At 28.2% G+C, this 17,128-nt stretch overlaps 1 protein-coding gene across 1 annotated transcript; it reads left to right on the plus strand.

The window, feature by feature from the left end:
• Window positions 1–7,333: 7,333 nt before the first annotated feature.
• GEA6 (Stress induced protein) lies at window positions 7,334–7,768 on the plus strand. The gene is made up of 2 exons (XM_078978814.1): window positions 7,334–7,484; window positions 7,584–7,768. The coding sequence occupies exons 1-2, from the start codon at window positions 7,334–7,336 to the stop codon at window positions 7,766–7,768; spliced, it is 336 nt and encodes a 111-aa protein (XP_078834940.1).
• Window positions 7,769–17,128: the final 9,360 nt, after the last annotated feature.

Here is a 17,128-nt window from a genome sequence, read left to right on the forward strand (position 1 = left end):
CACAGAAGGATATCGATAATGAACATCATATTTAAATATTCTCCATGAGGCTTCACATGCACACACACACACACACACATATATATATATATATATATATATATATATATATCTACAATCATAATAATCTTTTATTTCATCCACAACCTTTTCTTGACGAGAATCAGTGTTGATGTCAAAAGCAATTGTAGCTCTATCTGGACCTTTGTTTATATATTTAAACATATATTTTATGGAAGATCCTTGATTGCACCATTCAACATTAATGTGTGCCTGATATCTTTTCAACAGATATCTGTTATATGGAACAACATTTCTGTTGTCTAACTTGACACCTGATATTTCAACAAAATATCCATTGTTTCTTCTCATATATAAGGGATAGCCGTTGACATCAACTGAAGAATGATTACAGAATTGCTTGGGAAAATTTTTCGAACATTAATTGTCAACCATTCATGGGCAATTCCTATTTTCAGCTCCACAAGGACCATGTATCATGAATTCACTTACAAGTGAATACAACTTTGGATCTTCATTGATATTTGGAATCTCAGCGGAAATAATCGGATCAGTATATTCAACAGTAGGCTACTTTGAGTCAGCATGCATAAATAGACAAATATGACTATGTGGCAAACCTCTTTTTTTAAATTCAATTGTATAGACCACTGCAAATTAATTTTACAAATAAGATATGATTTGTACTGGATGAAATATATTTGCAAATAATAAAAAATGTTAAGAAACGAAAAATCATTATAAAAAAATTTGTATTAAACAACAACTTTTAATACATGCTTGAACGATGCCACAAATTTTATTTTCCCGTATGTGTTTAATAAAAGCATCGAGCTTTATTTTGAATAACCTACATAAGATATCAGGTCTATCTTCTGGATGCAGTGAAGTGTTATGAAGAAACCTTTTAACTTCAGGTCATTTTGGATTACATGTAAAAGTTATGAAGAAATCAGGATATCCAAACCATTTACATAAGGACATGGCGTTAAGGTAGTTTTACATCATATAACGTGCACAGCCAGTGAATGATGAATGTAAGATAACACGTTGTCCGATGTTGGATATATCTTTATTCCCGAGGTCTTGTTGATTACATAAATTCTCATAAGACTCGCATATAAGAATTTATTGTTTGCTCCTTATGAAATGTAATCTCTCGCTTTCGATCATAGTATAAGCATTTACCAAAAACTGTTGGAACAACCTTTTTGAATTAAGAATTAGTGAAAATATTGATCCCTGTCCTGTATGCTATAAGAAAATTTTTTCTCATTGTACAGTTGGGCCGCTTGCTGTTGCTTGAAGGTGTAATACCTCGATGTGGTATGTCAACCTTATAATCATCATCACCATATGGAAACACTAATGGATACTGAAGAGGAAGGTATGATGGATGTAATTCACTAATACGTCGTAGAGAACCAGATGAAGTTTGAACTACAATATCTCTATTATCAATTGAATCACCAATATCTCAAACAATTAAAGCGGCAACCTCAAAAGCAGATGGTAGGTTGTATGTCCTTCCATCTTGGTCCATTCTTCCAATAATTCTCAATTTGATATCAACATAAGAGTTTTCATGAAAACAATATCTAACCATTCTATAAGACTGAACCAAGACATTATTTGAATCTAACATCAACTTCAAATCTTGTATAATATCATTATCAAGAACAGAAGAATTTGATGTAGATCGTTGATTTTCTCCACTTCAAGTAAGATGAACATATAAACATAAGATAAATAAAGAAAGTAATGCTGATGAATAAGATATCTATTAATGTGATGATTGTGAAAAGTGTACCCAAAACATGTTCGTCTATTTGCGATCTCATTATCAGTATCGTCTTTGTACAATTGAGAGATTTTTGGTTTAAATCCATGTTCCGGTAAAAGGCTTCCGATACTATGATAATTTTGACCGCTAAGTCGAAAAATGTATGGAACATTTCCTCTATTGATTGAGGAATCAATCTTGCCACCCATTGACGTAAAAGTAAACATATAATTGTAAGAACGGATGTTCTTCATGAGCTGTTTGCTTTTAGAATCTCCAGATCTAAAAAGATTTTCATAACTTGGAGGTGCATTCTTTAACTATGGTAGTTCAACTTTTCCATAAGCACAACATAGAGAATAATTTTCATTCTCATTTTTTTTAAATCTGGCGGTTTCATCTTTCCATATTTTGCAAAACATGCTTGTCATACGACAATTTGACCACCATGATCTAAATAACCTGTCAATTAATGTTGACAAAAAAAAGTTATTCACGTAAGGTTTTATAATTGAAAATGTTTGAATGAAGTAATTTTAATATTATATTTGTAAATAAATTACCTTTTGATATACCTTCGTATATGTTTTGATTATTTTGGCAATCGTTGTTGTGTTGATTGGATCTCAGACCAATTATTGGAATAGGAGATACATTTGCTCTTTTTTCTTACCATTATGATTTGGGTTAGTTAAAATGACTGAAGATGATCTTGATGTTATTGTAGATGATTTGTTTGATGTGTCACCATTCGAAAATACAGAGTATTGTCTAATATTTGGTAACGGTGATTGAAAACTGTTATTGGAAATATCCATCGCTGGGGATAAAAAGATTGAATATATGCATTGTTAAATATGATAGAATAATAATAATAATAATAATAATAATAATAATAATAATAATATAAAATCAAAAGGTAAAATAAACGAGTTACCATTGGAAATATTAGATAATGGTGTTCTAACATTTAAATGTGAAAGATGAGTTTGTAACATTGATTGTTTTGACATATTTGCACTTGATTTAGATGCATATATGTTATTATTTTGATGTACAACTCCTTTGAATTTGTCTAAAAAAAAATAAATGTTTATGAGAAATGCATGAATATTTAATAACTTGTTTAATTTCATTTAAATATGAATATTGATAAAGAGATGATATAATAAACCGATGAAGTAATAAGTTTTATTTTATATATTAAAAGGAAACATAAAAAGTTTAAAAGCAATAAAGTATGTTACTGGTTGAATACAATTTGATGTTTGGTAACGGTGATATTACCGTTTAAACATTTAAATGTGAAGGAGAAGTATGTTACCGTTTAAAGGATATCCGAATTATTATTTATTATATAACAATTAAAAAGTGAGGATGTCAAAATTATTATTTTAAATATTCAAAGGATATAAAAAAAGTGTAAAACAATGAAGTATGTTAACATTTGAATCCAATCTGATATTTGGTAATGGTGATCGAAAATTGTTATTAGAAATATTCATGACTAGGAAAAGAAGATTGAAGGTATACATTATTAAATATGATACAATAACAACATATATTATAAAATAAAATGGTAATGTAAATGAGTTATCATTGAAAATGTTTGATAACAGAGTTGTAACATTTAATTGTGAAAGAAGATTTTGTAACATTGATTTTTTTGACATTTTTGCATTTGATGTAGATGCGGATCCGTTTTTACTTCGTTCGATAGCTCATTTGAAATTTTCTGAACATTAAAGAGATGTTATAAGGAATGTATAAATTTAAAATAATAATTTAATTTTTCAAATAATATATGAATATTAATATTGATAAATGCATATTATAAAAAGAGCATGTCAGAATATTTTTTCATATTTAAAGTATAGAAAAAAGTGTAAAAGAAATTAATTAGGTTACTATTTCTCTTCATTTTTTTAAAAATGTGATGTTGATGAAGTTGTATGGTTTGATTCAGTGATATTTTTTTTATTGTCCAAATATACTTATTTTTCTTTTTTCTCTAACCTGAACATGATAAATGTTTCTATTTGAATATGCATAAGGGTTGATAAAATAAGTCGTAGAATATTTAATGGATAGATTAAAATTAAAAACATTCATAAAAAAAGTGGTAAAATATTTAATGAACGTACCGTTAGTACCTGAGTTATTAACATTTGTAGAAGATGAAATTCGACCGACTGACGTAGTGTATATTGGTATTTGTTTTGTATTATCCAGATAGAAATTATTTATTTTTATCTTCTTATTAGTCTTAAAAACATCCATTTTAATAGTTAGTATCTGAAACATAAGAAACTTTATAAGTTTATATTCAAATAAAGTATATAAAATATATTTTTTTCTTAAATAAAACTTAAATTTTTTATGAAAATAAAGTATATTCGAACAAAGAAATTAAAACAAAAAGACAAATACAATAATAAGAAGAGAAAAAGGATGAGACAAATTATAAGTATGTTCAAATTGTCATATACCGTTGGTGTTGCTCTAGACATTACAAAAAACAAAAGTATGATCCATATTCATTCAACCACTTACCTAAAATATACAGTAAAACCTAAAAAATGAATAAAAAATGATTTCATTATTTGTTTAAGGCAAAACATAAAAACATGTCATCGAATTTGTTAGTTACTAATGCTTTTAGTTATCATATATACCATAAAGAAATACATATAATTTAACATTGAGAATTCATATATATATATATATATATATATATATATATATATATATATATATATATATATATATATATATATATATATATATTACTCGTAAAATCAATTGAATATAATAATAATAATAATAATAATTTCAGCAGACATCCTTTTGACTTTTTTTTTTTAAATCTTCTTGTCAAAATTTTACCCCTTTCTATTATTCCTCTCCTTCCCAACAGAAGCAACTGCACCTACATCACTCTGTACGATACTTGAATTCCCCATTTAATTCAATCTTCTCAAATCTCATTTCATTTCTCTCAGAAACAGAGAGAGAAAGTTTTTGCTTAAATCAGCATCGTCGATGAAGATAATGACGGGAAATTTGATTGTTTTTATCATTGTTGGTGCTTTCGTGGTCGCCATTACCGGCGCTGAACATCCATACGGTATCAAAGAATGGAATGTCACGTATGGCAACATATAGTCACTCGGTGTTCGTCAACATGTCGATTTTTATCCAATCAATCACTAAGTTTACTCCACTCAACATTTTTTACGTTTGATTTCTCAGTTTTGTGCTAAAAAAAAAACTTACTACAAGTTTCATCTAAAAGGTAATATTTTGGTTATGGATATCACTATAACCATGTGAGAACAACACCGTAGTGATACACATGCATTTTCAGATGAAGTTGGTGGTTAATATTAAACATAAATAGCAACAGTAAAGGAGCAAATAAATATCTCCGTGTTCTGTCTATGTCTGGTAAACAGGGGCTTAAAAAAACAATTTAGTTCATAAATATAAATAGCAACAGTTAAGCAGTCACAAACACGCATACACATTATGAAGAATAAACTAAATTCGATTATGATTAACACATGCATACACATAGAGAATCAGAAACTGATGTGAAAAAAACAACACATACATTAAAAAAACACAAGAAGAAAGAAAAGATAAAAAACAATCTGAAAGTAGGTTTTTTATAAAGTTACCGAAATGAATGAATTCTGGGATTGATTGGACGAGTTTTGACTGTGATGATTTCAAACCTTGAAAAGAGGATGATGTAAAGGAATTATTAAATGGTATGTTTGAAGTATATATAGAACAAAATATGATAAAATTGACATAATAATTAAAAGTAAATGTAATTGACATTATTGATATGATATTGAAAGAAATATGCTAACATAAACTATATACCCCTGTACATCATTCATAATTAATAATAATAATATAAGTGAAACAACATGATAAAAGGAACTATATACCCCTATACATCATTCATAATTAAAAATAATAACGATAAGTGAAACAAAGAAGGGGTAAATCCGGTAATTATAAGTGAAACAAAGAATGGGTAAAACCGGTAATTTACATTTGCATATTAATGCAATATGGTTATATTCAAACATTCTTCCAATGAAAACAAAAATCGAAAGAAACATGCTAACAAAAACTATATACCCCTGTACATCGTTCATAATTAAAAATAATAATGATAAGTGAAACAAAGAAGGGATAAAACCGGTAATTATAAATTAAACAAATAAGTGAAACAAAGAATGGGTAAAACCGGTATTTTACATTTGCTGAATAATGCAATATGGTTAAGTAGCAACAAAGGAGCAACATTGGCATACATATTAAGTAGCAGAACCATATTAAGACGAATTATGATTGTCAAATAAGTGAAACAAAGAAGGGGTAAAACCGATAATTTACATTTGCAGAAACAAAAATTGAAAAAAACACGGTAACAGAAACAATAATCATAAAACTACTAACAAAAATGAATGAAGATCGTATATACTTGAATTGAAAATTAATATTTTGTTATCTAATGCGCAAATTAAAGTTGTACAGTTTTTAAGTTAAATTTTGATTGTGAAATAAGTTTTTGATTGTTCTTTTGATCGTTCTTATTTAGGACGGTGTCTCATAGTGAAATACGAATAAGGTATCAGTTAAATTGTCACACACACGCAGGGGCTTACATATAGACAATGAGAAGCAAAAACTTATGGAAGGATTGAAGTCGCTGATTGAATATCCGATAACTGAAGTGTCGATGATGCTTGATTGTTGGAAGATGATGTTGTAAACAATGATTGATATCGTATGTTTCAAGTATATATTGAGCATAGTACGATCAAATGAACATAATAATCAAAATTAAATGTAATTGATATGATTGATATGGATACCATAATACGATTGTACAACTAATGTGAACATAAAAATTGAAACAAAAACATAGCGTTATATGGAATCCATATTCCATTCGATATCCATCCAATCCATCCAATTTCCATATTCCAAATTTCAAATTGCCATATTGACATATTTTCATATCTAATTTCCATATGTAATGCTACGTTGAAACGATTTAAGGGTAAAACTGGGATTTAACATGGGTAGAAAACTGAATTTTTAAAAGGACGCGTAGACGACATGTTATGTTTATTAGATAAGTTATGTTTATTAGATTAGATAGGGAGATTTGCCCATAATTCATTTTATTTTTCTTCTCATGTTCGTACATATTAACCAGACACGAATATGCTACACTTTAATAACAATCGCAGGGATGAGATAGCTACAGTCGACCTACTTAAGATTCAGACACGCGTCTCAACGGGGAGATGTGTGGATCCAAACAAAATACACGTCCCATACCCTCTTCATTGACCTCCCACCACGTCATTATACCACGTGGCTACATGCATGTCAATTATCATCTCTCTTCTACACAGTATATATATTTCTATTGATGTCGTATTGCACTCCATCGTTCATGCACCAAAAAACTAAATCTTGAATCGAAAGAGTAGAAACAAAATGGCATCACAGCAACAAGGACGCAAGATCTCCGAGCAAGTCTCCGAACAGGAGAAAAAGGAGCTCGACAAACGGGCAGCGGAAGGCGAGACCGTCGTTCCCGGTGGTACTCGTGGGAAAAGCCTGGAGGCCCAAGAACGCCTTGCTGAAGGTATATCTTTATTTTGCGTTTCATCATTTAATTCACATGTAGTACGTACTAAACTTCCTTACAATATGATCATTCATGAATATAATGGTGGTGTTTTAGGGAGGAGCAAGGGAGGACAAACGAGGAGGGAGCAACTGGGGACGGAAGGGTACAAGGAGATGGGTAAAAAGGGTGGCCTGAGCACCGAAGAGAAGTCCGGCGGTGAACGTGCGGAGGAGGAAGGAATTCCGATTGATGAATCCAAGTACAGCAACAAGACCTCAAAGGCTTATGAAGATAAATAATCGATATGTAGTTTATAGAACGTTAGCTAGCTGTATGTTTGCAAGTTGATCTTGTGCGAATGTAAAATAGTATAGTAGGTCATGATCTTGTTGGTAATTTTGTTGTGTACTTCCGTCTTGCATGCATCATGCATGGCGGTATAGTCCTCTAGCCAACGATGTACTCCTACGTTTTATAATGTGCTCATATATATATGAATGTGCGTATCTTCGTTTCTGTTTTTGGGTTGATTTTTTTGAAACATTTTTTTTGAGGTAAGAAGCAATAATTAAACCGGCGACAGCCATCAATGACTTTAACATATATATATATATATATATATATATATATATATATATATATATATATATATATATATATTGCAACAATATTGAATGACTGAAGTGGTCAGCGGTTGGCTTCCGGTGGTTGGAGTTGGTCTCTGCTGCTATGTAGATAGATCGGGACCAGTTCAGGAGCAAATTTGGGCGAAGCCGGTTCCCTGTTTGGACTGGGTGTAGGTTCGTCTCTTTTGGACTGGTGTCGGATCGGTGATTGGGTTAATGGGTTGAACCGGTCCTAAATTATATCCGTTCGTTTATAATATATTAGACGGTCTTATAATCTTCGAATTTTTTAAGAACAAATAGTTTCTGTGGGTCTTTTCTTTTGTGGTGCTTAATTTAATTTTCATTTGTTATGGTAGGAAGTTGGGAACAAAGAGACGTTGGAGAATGTGAAACTATTTAAGGAAAAACTATTTACGTACGTATTTTCTTAATTTAGTTGATTTAAGAAAAACTATTGTCATATCCGGGTCCATTCTGAGGGTCGGTCCTGAAGAAAAAGGGTCCTAAACAATAGAAGAGATGAGCGATATGTTTGATTTGGGAAAATGACTTAAGAGTTCGAAAAAAGCAATATTTAAAAAATGCATTCAAAAAACACCTACGAAATACATGTTCTTCTTCGATACATGTTCTGTTCAAAAAACATCTTTCGAATAACTTACATATTTAGTCTAACTTTTTTTTTCTTAACTCGGATGTCCCTTTAGTTTAAATTTGCTTCGATTTCGGACCTGATCGAGTTAAAAGACTACTATACCATTATTACTTTCATTTAATATTATTATTATTATTTTTTATTAACTTATACAATTATAAATAATTAACAAGTAATAAAAATAAATATTAAATGAACCTAATAAGTGTATATTAGTCTTTCAGTGGTCCCGAAGGAAAAATAAATATAAATGCTACGGATTCTCCGAGATAAGAAAAAAAAAATTATGGGTTAAACATGTAAGTTATCCCAAACCATAAAAGTGATGTTTTTTTGAACATAATATATACTTCGTGTTTTTTTGAACATATGTCATAGTTTAATGGTGTTTTTTGAACATGTAATATTTGAATGATGTTTTTTGAACAAATTTAAAACTTCAATGGTCTCTTAAATCATTATCCTTTTTGATTTTGAACGATATGCCTATCTACAATGCGGTTAATTCCTTGTCAAATTATTATTTTATTATTTAATTAGGTTATAATCCAGAACCATTTACAAAATTAAACGAAATTTTAATCTTTTGAAAAAAAAAAACGATTTTAAAGGAAGAAAATATGAATGGATGAATTAAAAATTGGAATAGTAGTCAATAGAAACTAGTTTAATGGGTTCTAATGTCACATGATAATGGTGGCAAAAAAAAAGTAAGGAATATATATATATATATATATATATATATATATATATATATATATATATATATATATATATATATGTTCATGTTCATTTGAGATTATTCTAATTTTGTGAGATCGTGAGATTAAATATAAAAATAATTTTAAAATGCAAATTAAACAGAAAAATCCAAAAATCATTTTTTAAATATTATTTTCAGAACCTGAATTAACTAATAATAATAATAATAAAATAAAATAAAATCCTGTTTTTTTTTAAAATACGTGAAATATTCTAATAGAATATATTACACTGACATATTTTAAAAAATAATTTTAAAATTCAAAATAAATGGAAAAATCAAAAAATCTTTTTTTAAATATTATTTTCGTAACTTAAATTAACAAAAAAAATAATAAAAAAATATCTCGTTTTTTTGAAAAATACGTGAAATATTCTAATAGAATATTAAATATTACACTGTACATATTCTAAAAAATAATTTTAAAATGCAATATAAATGAAAAAATCCAAAATTTATTTTTTTAAATATTATTTTCGGAACTTTAGTTAACTAAAAAAAATTATAAAAAAATACGTCTCACGGTATTACAAAATTAGACCGTCTTAAATGAACCTAACTATATATATATATATATATATATATATATATATATATATATATATATATATATATATATATATATATATATATATATATATATATATACCCAAATAAATGAAAATGTTATTGTCACTTATTATTTTCTCATTTATTTGGCCACATGTCATTTTGTCATAATTTTGAAATATATTTATTTCCCACTTGTTAATTACTTCATTATTCATTTCCACTATATCATTAATTTAGTTTCCATAAATTAAACCTACATTAATAACTATTAATTTCAAATTTGAAATTTCAATTTCAATTTCAAATAAATTTACACTTTAAACATTTGTATTTAACATTTTTTTATAATAAACAATTAAACACATAATTTTAATTAATTTATTTTTTGCATGTTTTTTTTCTTCATAATTTTCACTTATTTTATATTTCAAATTCAAATGAACTTTTCATTTAATCGCTCCTCTTTAACATTATGTTTTAATTAACCCGTATAATATACGGGTTTCACAATTAGTGGTTCAAATGAGAACCAAAAAAGGTTAAGAACCGTAAGAACCACTCCCTATATATATATATATATATATATATATATATATATATATATATATATATATATATATATATATATATATATATATATATAGGGAGTGGTTCAAATGAGAACCAAAAAAGGTTAAGAACCGTAAAAACCTCTAACTTTAGATATTTATTTTTTTTTTTATTTTTTTTAGTTAAATCAAATTCCGAAAATAATATTTAAAAAAAGAATTTTTTGATTTTTCCATTTGTTTTGCATTTTAAAATTATTTTTAGAATATGTACAGTGTAATATTCTATTTAGAATATTTCACGTATTTTTTTAAAAAAATAAGATTTTTAAAAAAAAAAAATTTAGTTAAATCAAGTTCCGAAAATAATATTTAAAAAATAATTTTTAGATTTTTCCATTTATTTTGCATTTTAAAATTATTTTTTAGAATATACCAATGTAATATTCTATTTAGAATATTTCAAGTATTTAAAAAAAAAAAAAAACGGGATTTTTTTATTTTTATTTTTATTTTTTTTAGTTAATTCAAATTACGAAAATAATATTTAAAAAAAGAATTTTTGCATTTTTTCATTTATTTTACATTTTAAAATTATTTTTAGATTTGGTCTCACGGACTCACAAAAAGTAACGAACCGTTTCAATGGAATAAAAAATAGTGTGTTTATTTACGTTTGATTGATTTTAATTCATTTTACCGATTTAGCCAATTAAGCTTTTATATATATATATATATATATATATATATATATATATATATATATATATATATATATATATAAAAGCTTAATTGGCTAAATCGGTAAAATGAATTAAAATCAATCAAACGTAAATAAACACACTATTTTTTATTCCATTGAAACGGTTCGTTACTTTTTATGTTTGATTGTGGACTACAAAATCCTATGAAAGCTTTATTCATATAAGTCAAGGCCCAGGGAGTTGTTCTTATATGATGTCTAAACAAAAGTCAAGTCACACAATTCGTTCTCAGGCATTTTTTTTAACGGCAGGAAGAAGGCTAACTAGAAGCTAGCAAAAAACCAAAAACATTTAAATCATGATTGAATTTTGCATCCAAGAGACCCGGCTACGGTAGTCTTAGAGTTTCTATATGCAAACCAACAAAAAGAATTATCTACAATACTATAAAAAATAACTTGCTTTTTAAACTTAGATTGACGGAACAAAACAACATTTCGGTAAGTTCAAAACACTCAAAATGACTATTATAAAAATAGAGTCAATGGTAATTTTTTCTGATTAGCATCTATCCAATTCACTATATTTACCGCGCTGATGAGCACTAAGGCAATAACGGACCTATACACAATGAGAAAAATATGCAAATTTACAAATCACTTTTGTTATTTGTAGGTTTGGTATTATTAATAAAAAATAAATCAAGTAACAAATATAACCATACATTTTGCATAATCTGCATTATGAAATGCATGCCACTATTCATTGTAAAATGACTAAAAATACTAATTTTTAATAATGCGAAATTGTTCATAATTATACAACGATCATAATTTTTTATTAAGAAAATATACATCAAACTGAAACTTCATAATGTGAAATGAAGTCTTATAATGAAAAAGATCTTATTGAAAGACATTTTACAAAAAAAAAAATTGATATAAAAATGGGGGAAATGAAAACATAATATCTAGAATATGAAGGATTATTGCGTAGCGAAATTATGATTTTTTTGGCGAATCTACCAAAAAAATATGTCCTGTTGTGGGAATTGGTAAAGTTTTTGGTTATTTTTGGCAAAAAAAAAAAAGACTAGTTTAGTCTTTTTCTCCTCTTCGATTTCTGATTTTGCATAAAAATTATTAAATTAAAAAGTCTCAATAGCTAAAACCTCAAAGACATTCCACAATTCAATACTCATGAATGCTTAAAGTCATTTAAATAATGTTTTTAAAAAAAAGTTACTTCTTTTGTCATGGTTGTATCCTACCATTTGTATAAATTATAGTTGGACTAATTAGTTAAAAAGCTATAAAATAGTTTCCAAGTGGATGCCAAATTTGGAAGTAATGAAAAGTGGCGGATGCTAAAGTAGGGGAGTACGAACAAGATGACGAACCAGATCAAAATCAAATGGCTTTGGGCCATGGAAATTGTCAACGCCATTGTTTGACCAAGCAGAGCTGAGCTGTGGTCGGTTTTGGATGATTTCCGACGGTTTTCATTAAACAAATGACTAATTAAACACAAACACATCCATCATTGACCCATTCCCAATTTCCATTCCCACAACTAACCACCGTATATAACTAACATCCTTCTATAACGACTTGTATCCTACGTTGCACAACAACAAAAAAAATTAAAAAATAAAATAAAATATTATTTGTAGGGGTTCACGTTAAAAGTCAATAATATATAGGGTTCTAAGTTTTAAAACGGATCGCTATCTTATTATTATTTTTATTTTTAAATCTCATAGAGCTTAGGTCAGAAATCCATGTAAAACATATTGTATACTTTATTACTTTATATATAAAAAAGAGGACATTACTGTATGAATAAAAAGAAAAAAATAATAATAAACCCTGTAGCTTTTAACTTTTAAGCCATCTTTTAGATGTGTTTTGACCGATCGACTAGATTTGGTCTTCCCTGTACAAAATATTTGCTGCTTTTAAATAAATTTCCATGCAAAACCCATGCATGAATTGACTATTTGACTTCATGCTTCCCCAACTCCCGTGTTCCGCGCGTGACAATATATACAAAACCCATCCAAAAGAAACATCATATTACTCCATTTTTAATACACATATCCTTTTTTCATCTTAAAAAGCTAAAATAAAAACTAGGGGTGACAACTTTCGATCCACTCGTAACTCGATATTGATCCAACCTGAAAATAGATGGGTTTGAGTTGAGATTTTTGATCCGTCAACCCACCAACCCGTTTATTTCATGGGTTGGGTTTGGTTATCTGTTTGGGTTCGCGGGTTAACTCGTCAACCCGTATATATATATATATATATATATATATATATATATATATATATATATATATATATATATGAGAAAAGTGAATATACCCTTAAGGGTATATAAGTTTAGCTACTCATTCCTTATATCCGACATCGTTTAAGTTAATATATCGAGCCTATTTTCTTCCTCGTACTTGCATCTATCAATTAAACCACCAATGTCCTTAGGTCGGTAGTGAAGTTTATCAAGCCCGAATCAAATCGTTCTCTTTATTTCTTCTTCTGTAACTCGTATCCAACGCTACCAATTCAGCCGAAACTTTTTGTCAGAAGATTATGTTGGAGGTGAGGTGGTCGTTGGGGATTTGAGTTAACATTCAGTTATTTGATCTTCCAGCATGTATTTCGATCTCACACATATGTTTTTGATTTATTCCTCGGGTTTAAGGAGTAACATTCGTCCATCGTTCCAATGGGTTCACTATCCACCTGATTTCACACATTTCCCCACCTAACCAGTCTACTCAGCAAAATGGTGGTGATAAAATACACCTATTGCTAACTTATCTGATTGTGTATATTTCTCATGTACGACACTTTAGTCATGTAAATGCGCTAGTAGGGGAAGAACGTAAGTTAGGCACATAAGGTGCTCGATGAAATGCATGAGAGAAAGTCAATAGTCTGAATAAAGGTTGTTGAAATGTACAAGAGGGCATACATGAGTAATTATTTACATAAATTTCATCTGATGGAAAAAAGATTTGAATCCATAAGTAATTAGTGGTTTTGTTGTTTTCATTGTTACCCTTGTTCCTTTCATCCTCTTTTCATTTAAGAAAACCAAAGGTGAATCATAAACTAAACTCACTTTATATCATTTACATCCCAAGTTTCATTTTGGCTCATGGGGTCCATCTGGTTTATCTAAAACACTGAATCATAAGTTTATGTGTTGCTGTGAACAGACAAGGTCCATGGATCCTAAATTTTTTAAGTAATTCAAGCTTCTTAAGAGCACACAGCTTAGCCATAATGTTGCCAATTTCAAATTTAATCTTCCTACACCTACTTAAGTATTGGGACATCCTTCTATGCTAATGTTACAGTTGATGACATCCTTCTTAAGGCAAGTAAATAATTAATTATAATATTATATTGTTTTAGTCTTATATTTAATTAAGGTGCTGATGGATAATTTAAATTATTTAATGATGATGGGATATAGGAAGAACTAGGAAGAACCAGAGATACTTACTTCAAATTACCCTTACCGCTTCAAAGTTTACATATACTCGGGTTTGCAGCTAGTTTAAAGTATGTTTGCCAACATAAAAGACTCCAAAAACATGATCAGTAATGCACTGAGGTTGAATTTGATTTTTTGGGACAAAGGCAAAATCATCTAACAAAGGGAATACTTGAAGAATTGAAAGATTTATATAAACTTTAGAAAAAGTTGGGTTTTTGTATAGTAACTAAACCATGTATATGTTGATAAATATATGTGTGTGTGTATATATATATATATATATATATATATATATATATATATATATATATATATATATAAACCATGTATTGTTTTTGTGGATTGAACTGAAATAGCATCAGAAATAGTAATGTACTTATCATGTTTGAATCAAAATTAACAATGCACTTATGCTTTTAACAATTTACGAACCATATTTGTCAAAGTTTCATTTTTAACCCAATATGACAACATATTTTTGTTTTTAACCAACTATTGCACTGTATTTTCCTTTTCAAACCACAATTGCAGCAAAGTTACATTTCTAACCCAAAATGACAGCATACTTTTATTCTTAACCCTCGATAGCAGTAAAGTTTCAATTTTAACCCAAAATAATAAATAATCAACAATATTCATTCAAAAGCATTAAAAAATGTTAAGGTTAACCAAAAAAGAATGTCAAATTCAATGTTCACATCGAAATCGTTAAGTTTTTCAGATTCATATGTTTCATCCACGAAATCATTTGTGTCAACATTTTCATTTATACACGGCTCTAAAGCTTGATTACTTACTCCGGTTTCAAATATCATGCCTGCACAAAAACACAATATGTGCTTCCAAATAAAATATTAACATCAAAATTTTTCTATAAATTGAATTAAAACGTTATAAGTAAAATCATGATGAGAACCAAGATTGAAGCATTGCAATATTTGAATAGATTGGGTAATTAAAACAGAAGATGTATCAGCCACAATCTATTAAACGTCGATATCATTGACTGATATATTAGGTACCTAGGCGATACTCACCTCTTCGACAACCTACTACACAACAAGTGATCATGATCAAGACCATATCTGAAGGTCCCATTAGTGTATTCATACTTGGAGAACACACAAATTTTGGAATCTTTCTTATATCAAATTCACACCTGAAGAAAAATATCGAGCATATTTATATTATGGGATATGGTGTGTGGTCAAAGAGCTAAACTGGTCAACCATTAGCATTAGAACGTTGGAAATCAATGGTGGAATCTATCTATTATGGATTAAAAAAATTACAATCGTGACTAATGGACTATTGACAAAGCCAACAAACATCCTACTTTCAAACACAAATGCTATCTCAATCATTCAGATGAGTCATGTTCACCATTCATATCATTGTTTAGTAATTAAATTCAATGAATTAATATGTAATTATAGGAGGACATATCAAATTCACTGTTAAAAAGTTATCAAAAATTACTTGGAATCGCTAAGGAATCACTATTTTTCTTGGATTCCAATTTTATGATACACATTTTCTATGGAAAACGATTTTTTTGAAATTGTTTTTTCTTTGAAATCTTGTGAATGGAAACTTCTTTGTTTTTCTTGTGATTTACGATTTCTTGGAATTATGATTTATTTGAAATCGTTTTCGTGACTGTATGACAATCTTTTTTCTTTCCAGACGATCATGGAAGCAACCAATGATTGAAGCAAGGAGAAATCGAGATTAGTGGTTTAATTATCAGTGAATAAGGAAACACGTATTCCTGAAAGATTTTTTTTCTTCAGAAAATCAAACCATTAATCAAAACTACGTAGTTTAAATGAACGAGTAGCTAAACTTATATACCCTTAAGGGTATATTCATTTTTCCCTTATATATATATATATATATATATATATATATATATATATATATATATATATATATATATTACATTTAAAAATGATATGTTTAATTATTAATGAAATTTGATCTCTATCCGTATTCGTAATATTTTGTATCGTTGTATTACTTCTGTATTCGTATGTGACTAATCTGCATTTGCGGTTCGTTAATCAGAAAAAGAAAAAAATACATGTCGTTATTTTCATTTATTCATTTTTATTTGGATGTTATTGAATTTATGAAATTATGTTGGAAACCTTTTTTTATGTTAATTACTTTAATCATTTTATGAATTTATGTTGAAAAAACCTCATTTTTTTTTTAAATGTGTTGTTTATTTATTAAACGAGTTATATGGTTGGGTTGAGGTTTCCAACCCACCAACCCGTAAACCTATATATT

This window comes from Lactuca saligna, chromosome 2, assembly GCF_052625555.1.
Source record: "Lactuca saligna cultivar CGN05327 chromosome 2, ASM5262555v1, whole genome shotgun sequence".
Taxonomy (NCBI): domain Eukaryota; kingdom Viridiplantae; phylum Streptophyta; class Magnoliopsida; order Asterales; family Asteraceae; genus Lactuca; species Lactuca saligna.

Bases quoted from the DNA above. Each gene is read 5' to 3' on its own strand.
- GEA6 (XM_078978814.1), top strand. From the start codon at position 7,334: ATGGCATCACAGCAACAAGGACGCAAGATCTCCGAGCAAGTCTCCGAA. The intron at 7,485-7,583 runs GTATATCTTTAT...GTGGTGTTTTAG, and splicing joins CCAAGAACGCCTTGCTGAAG to GGAGGAGCAAGGGAGGACAA.